Below are 14,845 nucleotides of genomic sequence, written 5' to 3'. Positions count from 1 at the left end.
TGGGTGGGAAGAGATGAGTTAACCAGGGAGTTGTGGAGGGAACGGTCTCTGCGGAAGGCAGAAAGGGGTGGAGATGGGAAGATGTGACTAGTGTTGAGTTCCATTGGAGGTGGCGAAAATATTGGAGGATTATGTGTTGTATACGACGGATGATGATGTGGAAGGCAAGGACTAGGGGGATTCTGTCTCTGTTGCGACTAGGGGGAGGGGGAGCAAGAGCGGAGCTGCGGGGTACCGAGGAGACATGAGTGAGGGCCTCATCTATGATGGGAGAGGGGAACCCCCGTTCCCTAAACAATGAGGACATCTCGGATGTCCTGGTATGGAACGTGTCATCTTGGGCCCAGATGCAGCGCAGATGGAGGAATTGGGAGTGGGGGATAGAATCTTTGCAGGAAATCAGATTTAGATTATTTTATTGCATATAAAATTCCTTGTTCACGTGAAGCTTACAGAGTTAACATGATAATGATAGATACAAGAATTAATACCACAATTAATGCAAAACAGTGGAATGGTGGAAAGGTTGTAGTGCAATTGTGTTATTTAGATTCACTGGTTATATATTGCATGGAGCAATACCAACAACAGAGTAAGTAATTAAACACTGGTTAACTAAACATCTTTGACCTTGTACATCTCAACAACTTTCAACAAATGGCTGCTGCAAAACAAATTGCGTCCCGACCGGTCCCGCGCTAGTCCCACGTCACCGTCCTCCGATTGGACGGTGCTCCCGATATACTGCACACGTGTATACCCGTGTCGTTCCCAGCCTGCAGGGCTTCCGGCGAGCATGTGCGTACGGTAAAGGAACGGAAGTTGTCTGTTGGGAACGGTTCATTTCCCCCCCCCCCCACCCCCCCCCCGCACCCTCATGGACCATGGACCGTGCGCAGGGGGGCTGGTTCTTTATAGGTGTCTTTGTGCTCAGTGGTGAATGGGATGGTTTGCTGTGAAGTTCCCCGTTACTCAACGCAGCTCCTCTTGGTTCATCAATCTAGCTGCGGGGTCGTAAACATGAGCCACTTCTGTAGCTTCATTGGGTCGAATGATCCAGGCCATGGTTTACAGGGGACCCACTTGGTGGTGCTTTTTGCATCTTCTGACTAATAGGGCAAATGTGTACAATATTTTCACTATCAGTGCCCATTTGTGGCTAGCACACGTAGCTTCTTGCAAGTGCCTTCATTCTAACCACACCCGGGTGAGCATCATGCAGATCACGGTGTATGTGTTTATAGTCTTGAGAGGGAACCACTACTTGGTTACCCCATAATGTGCAGACGTCCTATCGGCTGAGTTCATGTTGATGATGTTGTAATTCGGGGGAAGGCCTGGCAGGACCTGTGATAGATGTGGATCCCGAGCTGTCCAGTGCCTAATGATGCAACATTTGATTGGTGTTTCATCTGGGCTTTGTAACAGGTGAAAAGCTTTGAATGGAGGCTTGCCGGACACTGTGCCATCGACAACAGGCAATCTGCTCGGCATCCTCCACAACGTTGTCCTTTACCAGCATATACTTCATTGTATATGAGTAAGCAGATATGGTTAACATTCTCAGTGACGACATTAACTGGATACTTCGTGATTCCCCCATCAGATCTAGTACAGGCTTTCAGTTTAGTTTATTGTCACGTGTACGGAGGTACAGTCAAAAGCTTTTGTTGCATGCTATCCAGTCAGCGGAAAGACAATACACGATTACGAATGAGCCATTTACAGTGTATAGATACATGATAAGACTGGATAGACTCGGCTTGTACTCGCTAGAATTAAGAAGATTGAGGGGGGATCTTATAGAAACTTACAAAATTCTTAAGGGATTGGACAGGCTAGATGCAGGAAGATTGTTCCCGATGTTGGCGAAGTCCAGAACAAGGGGTCACAGTTTAAGGATAAGGGGGAAATCTTTTAGGACCGAGATGAGAAAAACATTTTTCACACGGAGAGTGGTGAATCTGTGGAATTCTCTGCCACAGAAGGTAGTTGAGGCCAGTTCATTGGCTATATTTAAGAGGGAGTTAGATGTGGTCCTTGTGGCTAAAGGTATCAGGGGGTATGGAGAGAAGGCAGGTACAGGATACTGAGTTGGATGATCAGCCATGATCATATTGAATGGCGGTGCAGGCTCAAAGGGCCGAATGGCCTACTCCTGCACCTAATTTCTATGTTTCTATAAGGGAATAACATTTAGGTAAAGGTAAAGCCAGCAAATTCCGATCAAGGATAGTCTGAGGGTCTCCAATGATGTAGATAGTTGTTCAGCACTGCTCTCCAGTTGTGGTAGTCGTAAACATGAGTTACCTGATAACAGCTGGGAAGAAATTGTCCCTGAATCTGGAAATGTGTGTTTTCACACATCTATGCCCGATGGGAGAGGGGAGAAGAGGGAGTGGCCAAGGTGCGACTCGTCCTTGATTATGCTGCTGGCCTTGCCGAGGCAGCGTGAGGTATCAATGGAGTCAGTAAAAGGGAGGTTGGTTTGTGTGATGGTCTGGGCCACGTCCACAATTGGCTGCAATTTCTTTCAATCTTGGATGGAGCTGTTCCCATACCGCTGTGATGCATCCTGATAAAATGCTTTCCATGGTGCATCTGTAGAAGTGGGTGAGAGTTGTTGTGGACATGCCAAACTTCCTAAGCCTTCTAAGGAAGTGCTTTATTGGTCGTTGCTTCAATATGGGTGGTCCAGGAGAGGTTGTTGGTGATATTGACTCCAAGGAATTAGAGGTTTTCATCCATCTCTACTTTGGCACCGTCGATGTAAACTGGTGTATGTGTACCACTCACCTCCTGAAGTCAATCACTTACTTCCTTGTCTTGCTGACTTTGAGAGAAACGCTTGATACTAAACATCATAGTAAGGGCTTCTTGATCGAGCTGTGAGTAATTTATTCCCGCCAAAGACACTGTTCTTGACGCAACCGCAACGGGAATCTCTGTTCCTCATGGCATTCGCTATAGAACGGCCTCAACCCCGTATGGCAAGTCATCACAGGCTTCTTTGGATCATGATGCACCAGAACGGGCACCAATCTAAGGCTGTTTTTATTTGTTCAAATGCCTTCGGATCAGCTCTTGACCATGCCCAACATTGGCCCTTCTGCAGTAGACGGTGTAAAGGCTTTTACACTGTGGACGACTTATTTATGAACCTGTTGTAATAGTCATACAGTGTGGAAATAGGCCCTTCAGCCCAACTTGCTCACACCGACCAACATGTCCCATTGTTGAACTGGATTCTTTTCCCCTCGATCTTTTCTCAATAAATATACTGAAACAACACACCGTTCTTGCTTCAACAAGTTTATTCGTCACCCCGGGGGACTCACTCTGGTCTACGACCTGTCACTCTCTTGGAGTTCCAAGTGTTCCTAGGGTAAGTGGTTTACAATAGGCATAATACAAGAATATTAGCAAGCAGAAGCAAATTTGGCACGCTTTCTTGTTCAATCATATCGTGACACGGTATGTGTGTCAAGGCAAAGGTCAGGTTCCTTAAGACAAGTGACTCACAAGTGCATGTTCGCATTATCACAGTGATCAGGTTAAATAACTCAAACAATTGAATCGCAAGCGCATGATCTCATTATCACAAACATTCAGGTTCCTCAAAATGAGTGACTAACTTCGTCATCACAGCTGCAACAGAACCTAATATTTCCCACTGTCATTTTCCATTAACTTATACAGTAAAAACCAAACTCGTCACCATCTACACTAGTCTCACCTGCCTGTGTTTGGTCAATATCCCTCTAAACCTATCCTATCCATGTACATGTCTAAATGTTTCTTAAACGTTGCGATAGTACCTGCCTCAACTACTTCCTCTACCAGCTTGTTTCATATTCCCACCACCCTTTATGTACAAAAGTTATCCCTCAGGTTCCTAATAAATCTTTCCCCCTCCCCTAACCTTAAACCTATGTCCTCTGGTTCTCAATTCCTCTCTCTGGGCAAGTGACTCTGTGCGTCTACCCGATCTATTCCTCTCATAATTTTATACAGCTCTATAAGATCACCCCTCATCCTCCTGTGCTCCAAGGAATAGAGTCCTAGCCTGCTCAACCTCTCCCTATAGCTCAGGCCCTCAAGTCCTGGCAACATCTTCGTAAATCTTCTCCACACCCTATCCAGCATGACAACATCTTTGCTATAACATGGTGCCCAAAACTGGATACAATACTCTAAATGTGGCCTCACCAAAGTCTTATATAATTGCAACATGACCTCTCAACATCGATACTCAATACCCTGCTGATGGCCAATGTGCTTAAATCCTTTTTGAGCACCCGATCTACCTGTGACGCCACTTTCAAGGAATTATGTATCCCTCTGCTCTACAACACTCCCAAGAGCCCTGCCATTCACTGTGTAGGTCATGCCCAGGTTAGATTTCCCACAATGCAACACCTCACATATCTCTGCATTGAATTCCGTCAACTATTCCTCAGCCCACCTGCCCAACTGATCAAGATCCTGCTGCAACTTTTAACAACCATCTTCACTGTCTACAATACCACCCACGGTAATGTCATCTGCAAACTTGCTAATCATGCCACGTACGTTCTCATCCAAATCATTGATACAGATGACAAACAGCAATGGGTGCAGCAGCAAACCCTGAGGCACACGACTAGTCACAGACCTCCAGTCTGAAAAGCAACCTTCCACAATCCCACTCCACTGCCTTCAATGCAGCCATTATCTATCCATTCAGCTATCTCCCCATAGATTCCATACTATATAACTTTCCAGAGTAATCTGCCACTCTCAACCTTGTTGAATGCCTTGCTGAAATCTATGTATACAATGTCTACAGCTCAGGCTGTAAGGCATTTGTAAAGAATTAGTATGACACTCATGTCTTGACCCAAGAAGAGTAAGGTGACGTGCCTCAATGACTATCGACCAGTGGCACTAATGCCGGTGGTGATGAAGTGCTTTGAGAGGTTGATCATGGAGCAAATCAACTACCTGGACCCAGTGCAGTTCGCTTACCGCCACAACAGATCAACGGTGGATGCGATCTCACTGGCCCTCCACTCTGCTCTGGACCACTTGGACAACAAAAACTCATATGTCAGGCTGTTATTCATAGATTACAGCTCGGCATTTAACACAATCATCCCCACCAAGCTGGTTACCAAACTCGCAGAACTGGGTCTCTGCATATCCCTCTGCAATTGGATCCTCGACTTCCTCAATCACAGACCACAGTCTGTTCGAATTGGTGGAAAAGTGTCAGCTTCGATAACAATCAGCACGGGAGCACCTCAAGGCTGCGTGCTCAGCCCCCTGCTGTACTCACTCTATACTCATGACTGCGTAGCCGGTCACAGTGCGAACTCCATCATCAAGTTCGCTGACGACACCACTGTTGTGGGACGTATGGGGATGAGTCAGAGTATAGAAGAGAGATCGAGCAACTGTCCATATGGTGCCAGCACAATAACCTGGCCCTCAACACCAGCAAAACCAAGGAACTGATTGTGGACTTTGGAAGGAGTAGGATGGGGACCCACAGCCCCGTTTATATCAACGGGTCGATGGTTGAAAGGGTCAAGAGCTTCAAATTCCTGGGCGTGCACATCTCTGTGGATCTTTCCTGGTCCGAGAACACTAATGCAATTATCAAGAAAGCTCATCAGCACCTCTACTTCCTGAGAAGACTACGGAGAGTCGGTTTGTCAAGGAGGACTCTCTCTAACTCTCTAACTTCTACAGGTGCACAGTAGAGAGCATGCATCGTGGCTTGGTTCGGCAACTTGAGCGCCCTGGAAAGGAAAAGACTACAAAAGGTAGTAAACACTACCCAGTCCATCATCGGCTCTGACCTTCCATCGAGGGAATTTATCGCAGTCGCTGCCTCATAAAGGCTGGCAGTATCATCAAAGACCCACACCATCCTGGCCACACACTCATCTCCCTACTACCTTCAGGTAGAAGGTACAGGAGCCTGAAGACTGCAACAACCAGGTTCAGGAATAGCTACTTCCCCACAGCCATCAGGCTATTAAACCTGGCTTAGTCAAAACTTTGATTATTAATAACCAATTATCTGTTATTTGCACTTTATCATTTTATTTATTCATGTGTGTATATATTTATATTATAGTATATGGCCACACTGATCTGTTTTGTAGTAAATGCCTACTATGTTCTGTGTGCTGAAGCAAAGCAAGAATTTCATTGTCCTAACAGGGACACATGACAATAAACTCACTTGAACTTGACTTTAATTTTTTTTGGTATGTATTTTCTTTGTCATAATTAAAATGCCAGATTTTATCATGCAATAAATGATTATTTTCTCAAATCCATTGAAGAGTTATAGATGATTTTTTAGCAAACCATTTACTATCTACAATCTGTGTCATAGTGTCAAACAATAAATTTGTTATATACATATTCAGGACTCGAGGCCAGAGAGAAAATTGCAGGTGCACTGGCTGAGATTAAATACAGGTAAACGCACTAGCCCAGAGTGGGGGAATCGAGAACCAGAGTTCACAGGGTTAAGGTGAGGGGGAGATATTTAACAGGTGTAGCAGCCGACTTTTATCTTCATAGCAATCAATCTTAATAGCCTTTGAGAACTATTGTCAGTTTGTTGATAGGTAGTAAACCTTTATTAAATGTATATTTTTGCTTTTCTAGACTCTGTCTTTCAGTTCTTGCCCTGGATAGCTTTGGAGATAATCCAGAAGCATTGTACGGTATATTCGACGGAGACAAGAACATGGAAATTCCTCGTTTATTGCAATGTACTGTGGGAGATGTACTGGCAGAAGAATTGCAGCAGTCGTGCATAAGCACTGTATACATGACCCACACATTCCTTGTCTCACACAGGTGAGTAATGTGCAACCTTACATGTACCAAAATACAGCACCTTTTAGGCATACAATACTTTGATCATAATCTTTAGAAAGGAATCCGATGTACTTCATGTGTAATAGCTAAAGCATATAAAGCTACCACTGACAGTTTTGCAAATCAGCACGGAACAGTGGCAGGATTGCAGTTCCCATTATAGAAGCTAGAATATTTGACACGGAGCAGTACAGCACAGGGACACACCATTCAGCCCACAGCTTCCGTGCTGAACATGTACGGGAAAATATCTTAAATGCTGTTATTGCATCTGCCTCCACCACCATCCACGGCAGCACTTTCCAGCCATTCAACCCCCCACTGTGTAAATAACTTGTCCTGCACAATTCCCTTAAACTTTGCCCCTCTCACTTTATAGCCATGCCCATTAAGCCCCTGTCCCACTTACGTGTCCTTGGCATGCTAATTACGGTTGAGGCGCGACGGTCCCGCGAAGGTCCCGTGCGACTTCATGCGTTCGCACAGCCGTCTGGAGCGCGTGACGTCATTTGAAGATGAACACAAAATGCAGGAGTAACTCAGCGGGACCGGCAGCATTTCTGGAGAGAAGCAATGGGTGATGTTTTGGGTCGAGACCCTTCTTCAGACTGAAAGAAGGGTCTTGACCCGAAACGTCATCCATTCTTTCTCTCCAGAGATGCTGTCGGTCCTGCTGACTTACTCCTGCATTTTGTGTCTATCCTCAATTTTCCTGGCCCCGCTCTGGGAGTAGAAGTGAGGGCGGATCCGGACCACAACGGCCGTGAGCCCCAGGCTGAGTTTGACGATCGTTTGCCTGCTTCTGCTGCTGTTGGAGGTGAGACGTTGCATCGCACCAGGGTCTTGGGCCTGTCCCACTTTGGCCGTCAGTTACGCGACAGGCCGGTGGCGCGCAAAGATTTTGTTCGCTACAAAATTTCGGAGCGCCGCGTGATATCGCGCACAACTCCATACCCCTCCGCGCTTCTCAATGGGACCTGCCACATGATGCCCGTGCGTCTTAACGCGACAACGAGGTCGCGTAATTTGCGTGCCAACGACACGTAAGCGGGACAGGGCCTTTAGTATTTAATATTTCCATCCCATCAAAAAGAGTCTGACTATCGATGCCCCTCATAATTTTATTTACTTCTATCAGGTCTCCCCCTCAACCACTGGTGCATCCCAGAGATAACAATCCTAGTCTGTCCAACGTCCCCCGGTAGCTATTACCCCCCCAGTCCAGGCATCATTGTAGTCAACCTCCTCTGCCCCCTTTCCACAGCTTCCTGACTCTTGCACTCAATGCCCCAAACAATAAAAGCATACCATATGCCTTCTTTAACACTCTATTTACTTTCAGGGACAATAGACAACAGGTGCAGGAGTAGGTCATTCAGCCCTTCAAGCCAGCACTGCATTCACTCTGATCATAGCTGATCATCCAAAATCAGTACCCCGTTCCTGCCTTTTCCCCATATCCCTTGACTCCGCTAACTTTAAGAGCTCTAACTAACTCTCTTGAAAGCATCCAGAGAACCGGCCTCCAACGCGACTACTAAGGTCTCCAAATTTGAGGAAGGACATTCTTGCTATTAAGGGAGTGCAGCGTAGGTTCACGGGGTTAATTCCCAGGATGACGGGACTGTGATATGTTGAAAGAATGGAGCGACTGGGCTAGTATACACTGGACTTTAGAAGGATGAGAGGGCATCTTATTGAAACATATAAGATTATTAAGGGATTTGGCATGCTAGAGGCAGGAAACATGTTCCTGATGTTGGGGGAGTCCAGAACCAGGGGCCACAGTTTAAGAATAAGAAGTAGGCCATTTAAAATGGAGATGAGGAAAAACTTTCACCCAGAGAGTTGTGAATCTGTGGAATTCTCTGCCTCAGAAGGCAGTGGAGTCCAGTAGGGCTCTTAAAAATAGCGAAGTCAGGGGATATGGGGAGAAGGCAGGAACGGGGTACTGATTGGGGAAGATCAGCCATGATTACATTGAATGGCGGTGCTGGCTCGAATGGCCTACTGCACCTATTGTCTATTGTCTATTGCCTATTGTTCCTATGACCTCTGACACCCATAATAATCAAGAATCTATCTCTGCCTTAAAAATATCCGCTGACTTGGCCTCCACAGCCTTCTGTGGCAAAGAATTCCACAGATTCACCACCCTCTGACGAAATAAATGTCTTCTCATCTCCTTCTTAAAAGAACATCCTTTAGTTCTGAGGCTATAACCTCTAGTCCTAGACTCTCCCACTACTGGAAACCTCCTCTCCACATCCACTCTATCCAAGCCTTTCACTATTCTGTACGTTTCGATGAGGTCCCCCCTCATTCTTCCGTACTCTAGTGAGTACAGGCCCAGTGCCGACAAACGCTCATTGTAGTTAACCAACTCATTCCTGAGATCATTCTTGTAAACCTACTCATGCTCCTCTCCTGGGCCAACAAATCCTTCCTCAGATATGATGCCCAAAATAGTTCTCAATATATTACAAATGTGGCCTTACCAGCGCCTAATAGATCCTCAGCATTACATCCTTGTTTTTGTATTCCAACCCTTTTCAATATAAATTTGAGTTTGCTTTCTTTACTACCGATTCGACTTGCAGATTAACTTTTTGGGAATCCTGCACCAGCACTCCCAAGTCCCTTTGCACCTCCGCTTTCTGGATTATCTCCCCATTTAGAAAACAGTCTACGCGTTTATTCCTACTACCAAAATGCATGACTCCACACTTTGCTACACTATATTCCATCTGCCACTTCTCTGCCCACTCTCCCAACCTGTCCACGTCCTTCTGCAGAGTCCTTGCTTTCTCTACACTACCCGCCCTTCCACCTATTTTCGTATCACCGGCAAACTTGGCCACAAAGCCATCAATCCCCTCGTCCAAATCATTAATATACAACGTGAAGAGTAGCGGCCCCAGCACTGATCCCAGCGGAACTCCACTAGTCACTGGCAGCCAACCAGAAAAATGCCCCCTTTGTTGCCACTCTTTGCCTTCTGCCATCCAGCCAACCTGCTATCCATGCTAGTATCTGCCTTTTGATATTGTGGGCTCTCATCTTCTTTAGCAGCCTCACCTGTGGCACCTTATCAAAGGCTGTCTGAGAATCTAGGTAAACAACATCTACTGACTCCTTTGTCATGCTATTCACTATTTCAAAGAATTCCAGAAAATCTGTTAGGCAAGACTTCCCCTTCACAAAGCCATGCTGACTTCAGCCTATATTGTCGTGAACTTCCAAGTACTCCGTAACCTCATCCTTTATAATGGACTAAAATCCTACCAACCACTGAAGTCAGAGTAACTGGCCAATAGTTCCCACTATTCTGCTTTACTCCCTTCTATTCTGCGGGGTAATAGTGGCAATTTTCCAATCATCTGAGACCACTCCTGTCTCTATTGATTCTTGAAATATCACTATTAACACCTCCACAATCTCTACGTTATTCAACTCCTCCGCCATGTCTTTATTCCCTATTATCACTTCTCCTGCATCATTTCCCAGCGATCCAATGTCCACTCTTGCCTCTTTCTTGCCCTTTATATAACTGAAATTTGTGGCATTGCTGTTCCACTGTTATCCCTGCTAGGGTCCCTTTCTAGTCAATTTGCCCAGCTCCTCCCTCGTGACTCTATAGCCCCCTTTGTTCAGCTGTAATACCGCCACATCCGATTTCACCTTCTCCCTCTCAAGTTGCAAGTTAAAACTTATCATGTTGTGGTCGCTGCCTCCTAGTGGTTCATTTACCTTGAGTTCACTTTTAAATCCGGTTCATTGCATAACACTAAATCCAGAATTGCCTTTTCCCTAGTAGGCTCCACAACAAGCTGCTCTAAGAATCCATCTCGGAGGCACTCTACATATTTCCTTTATTGGGGTCCAGCGCCAACCTGACTTTCCCAATCTACCTGCATGTTGAAATCTCCCATGACCACCGTAGCATTGCCTTTCTTGCATGCCAATTATATCTCCTGATGTAACTTGTACCGTATACCCTGGCTACTGTTTGGGGGCCTGTAAATAACTTCCATTAGGGTATTTTTACCCATACAATTTCTCAGCACTATCCACAATGACTCTACATCTTCTGATCCTACGTCACCCTTCGCTAAGGACTGAATTTCATACCTAACCACCCCACCCCCTCTGCCCATCTGTCTGTCTTTCCAATAGCCCTGAATATTCAGCTTGTTCAGATTAAACCAGAGCACCCAGAGAAAACCCACGCAGGTCACAGGAAGAATGTACAAACTCCGTACAGACGGCACCCGTGGTCAGGATTGAACCCGGGTCTCCGGTGCTGTAAGACAGCAACTCTACCACTGTAACACTGTGCTACTCAGAATGGCTTGCAAAATACGTAGGGTACCGGGTAAAAGAATATAATCATAATGTGACATTCAATTAACCATTAATTGATTAATTGAAATACAATTATTTGTCCTCCATTCTCAACAAGCTGAGACAGGTAGGCAACAATTATAGAATTTGTCACCCAATGGCTCTGGCAATGAGCTAATTTGCCTGCATTGGAGACATTAAAATGAAATAGAGGCAACAGTATCATTTGGGATGGAATAATTTTTCAAGTGCAGTGTGCAATTGTACATTGCAGCACATATTGAAGTTTTAATTCATTATTTTCAGAAAGAGATGAAACATATTTAATGAACCTATTTTCTATTATTCTATTAAGATTTTTTTCTATGTTAACCTTTTATAAATTATTTCATCATTTCAGTATTGATTTCATTTTGACTCTTTTCGTTTAGTTACCTTATTATTGCATGATTGTATCCCATAACAAAGTAACAAATATATCACTGAATCCAAACTGCATCCAATTTTCTGTATTAAGAGATTTAATGCAAAACTTCATGCAATTCTCCTTGTAATGTTTTATTTTAAGAAAACTGGGAATGGTGGGACAGAAGTTGGGTTCTTCAACTGTGTTGTGTCACATTCGCCGTGATCCCATTGACCACAGCAGCTACTTCACTCTTACCGTGGCAAATGTGGGCAATAGCCAAGTGGTGTTGTGCAGAGATGGACAGCCATTGTCGCTTTCAAAGTTGTTCAGCCTTGAACAGTGCGCTGAGGAGCTGGCAAGAGTGAAACAACAAAAAGCCATTATAACTGAGGTAAGTTTCACGGTTTCACATTTTTAACCTGCAAACCTAAGGTTTTGAAGCAGGCACCTCTTTGCTAATATCAGAATATGTATATCATAACATTCATATCTAAAATATAAATGGAAATGGCTGCAAACCCCCAAGCAGTTAGGCAACATCTATGCCAGATCAGAACAGGGAAAGAAGGAAAGTAGTGGCAGCGTTTGCAGATTTGTGAGTTTTATTTACATCTACATTGTTGAATTACATCACGCTATACAGTATAGTACAGTTTGTTGATATCCCAAGGAATTGTGCTACACAGTGTGCAGTTACCCTCTGTTAATTCAGTGTTGAAAATGTTGTCACTACCTTTGGTTACATTATTGCACTCTTGGCTAGCCTATCTCTATCTTCTCTCCATAAATACAACATTACCAATAACTCTGTGCTTGTGTAATACATGTGCATCATATTTATTGTCCGTCAACCCTTTGCTTGTTGACTTTACACAAGCTGTTATTTATACAATATCTCGATTTAAAAATTAGCATCCATGTTTTCACACCTTTCCCTTCAAGTCTTGCCCTTTTGCCTTTGTGAGTTCTGCCTGCCTTGTTATTATCAGGGAACCCTATCTCCTTGAGAATACCTGAATTCAATTGCTGCACCATTGCTGCTTTGCCTTTAGCAGTCTGCACTCTAACCTCTGTAATGCTCTCCCTAAATCTCTCAATTTCCCCTTGTTCCTTTGAGATGCTCCTTAAGACAAACCTCTTTACAATTCCTGCCCTGATAGCTTTTTGTGTCGTTCAATGCCAATTTTAGATTGGAAATTGTGCTGTGTAGGACTTTGAGATATTGTGCTTCTTTGAAAATGGAGTACAAATGAAAGCTGATAGTGTTGTATTGCTTTAATAGTGGTAAAACATTTGCAGTTACATATGTATGTATTTTTTCCATAGGACAATAAAGTGAATGGTGTTACTTCTTGTACACGTCTTTTGGGCTGCACCTACCTCTTCCCATGGGTCCTACCCAGACCTCACGTCCGCACCATATCACTCACTGCTCAGGATGAATACCTAATCTTGGGAAACAAGGCACTGTGGGAAAATCTGTCGTATGCTGAGGCAATAGAAGCTGTTAGGACTGTGCCTGATCCTCTAGCTGCAGCAAAAAAACTTTGCACCCTTGCTCAGGCCAATGGCTGCCATGACAATATTGGTGCTGTAGTTGTATACTTAAGTATTGGAGATGGCAGCTGTACTTGTGAAATACAGGGAGTTCCATTAACTAGTCCAACTGTATTTGCTCCTATCAACATGCCAGTAAAAGATGGTGCACATGTTTCTGGCACCCCATCATCCAGTAGTGGCATAGCATCTGAATTCAACAGTGAGATGTCTGCTTCTGAAGTGAGCAGTGAAGTGGGGTCTACAGCATCAGATGAACAGCCAGCCACAAGCCTAGAAGCTGCTACAATCCTTCGTGCCGAGCGTCGCTGCAGCCTCCATCCAAGTCCTTCCGCCAGTGTTTTCCAACGACAGCTATCCAGTGCGACGTTTTCCAGCAATCATTCGGATAATGGCCTTGATAGTGATGATGACCAACCAGTAGAGGGAGTATTCTCTAATGGTAGTAAACTGGAAGTTGAGGTAGATATACATTGTGTCCATTTCCAAGTTCCTGGGAACACCAATATTTCACAAGTTCATGACGAGGGATTGTTTGTCAGCATGTCTGGGGATGACATTGCACTGTCTTATTTAAAGGAACAGAAACAAAATGGTGTAAACAGCCAGCCATTTTTAACAATTAGCAAGGAAGGAGGTGATCTAAAGAAGTCTTTGTCTGCAACAAACCTACAGGGTAAGAAATTTCCAAATGGATCTGTGGTCCCTCTTGAAAAAAGCCACAACATTATTGAAGTGGCTACAGAGGCACCAAAGAAGAAATATGGATACTTTGCAGCACCTGCACAAGCAGACCCAGAGGACCAGTTAGTTGTGCCACCACACCTAGAAGAGGAAGTGAAGGAACAAATGAAACAGCATCAAGATCCTATTTCAGAAGCTGAATCTGAAAGGGACCCTAGATTTACTCAACAGGAGGTTTATGACACAGCATTGTAATACAGTATTCCTTCAATGAAACTTCACTGACAGTGTCAAAATAAGGGTTAAGACCATATTAGAAATTTATTGTACAAAATATAACAAAATATTTACAATCATCTCTAAATATTATTTAAATTGTACATAAAAGATGCTTCAGCATATGTCAAAAACCAAATCTATTGTGTATGTGACTATTGACCTATTGCGATTGTTAATCTTCTGATGGTTTGAGGTTTACATTTTCAATTAAAGCTGCAATATCCTTCTGAACAAGTATTTAAAGTAGGTTTAAAATAAACTAGCATTCAATTATTCTTAAGATTATAGAACATAGATCAGTACAGCACTGGAACGCGCCCTTCAGCCCACGATGTTTGTGCCGAACTTGATGCCTAGCTGAACTGATCTCATTGGCCTGCATAGGATCCATATGCCTCTATTCTCTGCACTTCCATGTGCCTGTCTAAAGGTCTCTTAAACGCCACTATCATATCTGCCTCCACCACTACCCTTGACAATATGTTCCAAATCCCCACTGCCCCTGTGTAAACAAACTTGCCCCGCACATCTCCATTAAACTTTCCCCCTGTCACCTTATAGCTATACCCTCTAATTTTGGTCATTTCCACCCTAGGGAAAAAGTTTCTGACTCTCCACCCTATATGCCTCTTATAATTTTATATACTTCCATCAAGCATCCCCTCAACCTGTGTAAAATGTTTACAAACA

The 14,845-nt window shown here is 44.2% G+C and overlaps 1 protein-coding gene across 1 annotated transcript in view; it reads left to right on the top strand.

Annotated features, from left to right (window-relative positions):
• The window catches only part of phlpp2 (PH domain and leucine rich repeat protein phosphatase 2), a 136,391-nt gene extending 122,005 nt beyond the window's left edge, over positions 1 to 14,386 (top strand). Inside the window, exons 17-19 of the mRNA XM_033035629.1 lie at positions 6,667 to 6,861; positions 11,795 to 12,026; positions 12,962 to 14,386. Coding sequence (XP_032891520.1) covers positions 6,667 to 6,861; positions 11,795 to 12,026; positions 12,962 to 14,131 — 1,597 coding nt within the window. The 3' untranslated portion in view covers positions 14,132 to 14,386. The remainder of the gene's footprint in view (positions 1 to 6,666; positions 6,862 to 11,794; positions 12,027 to 12,961) is intronic.
• The last annotated feature ends 459 nt before the right edge of the window (positions 14,387 to 14,845 follow it).

The sequence above is a fragment of the Amblyraja radiata genome, chromosome 17 (assembly GCF_010909765.2).
Source record: "Amblyraja radiata isolate CabotCenter1 chromosome 17, sAmbRad1.1.pri, whole genome shotgun sequence".
NCBI classification, from domain to species: domain Eukaryota; kingdom Metazoa; phylum Chordata; class Chondrichthyes; order Rajiformes; family Rajidae; genus Amblyraja; species Amblyraja radiata.
This window is presented reverse-complemented; position numbering and strand designations above follow the sequence as displayed.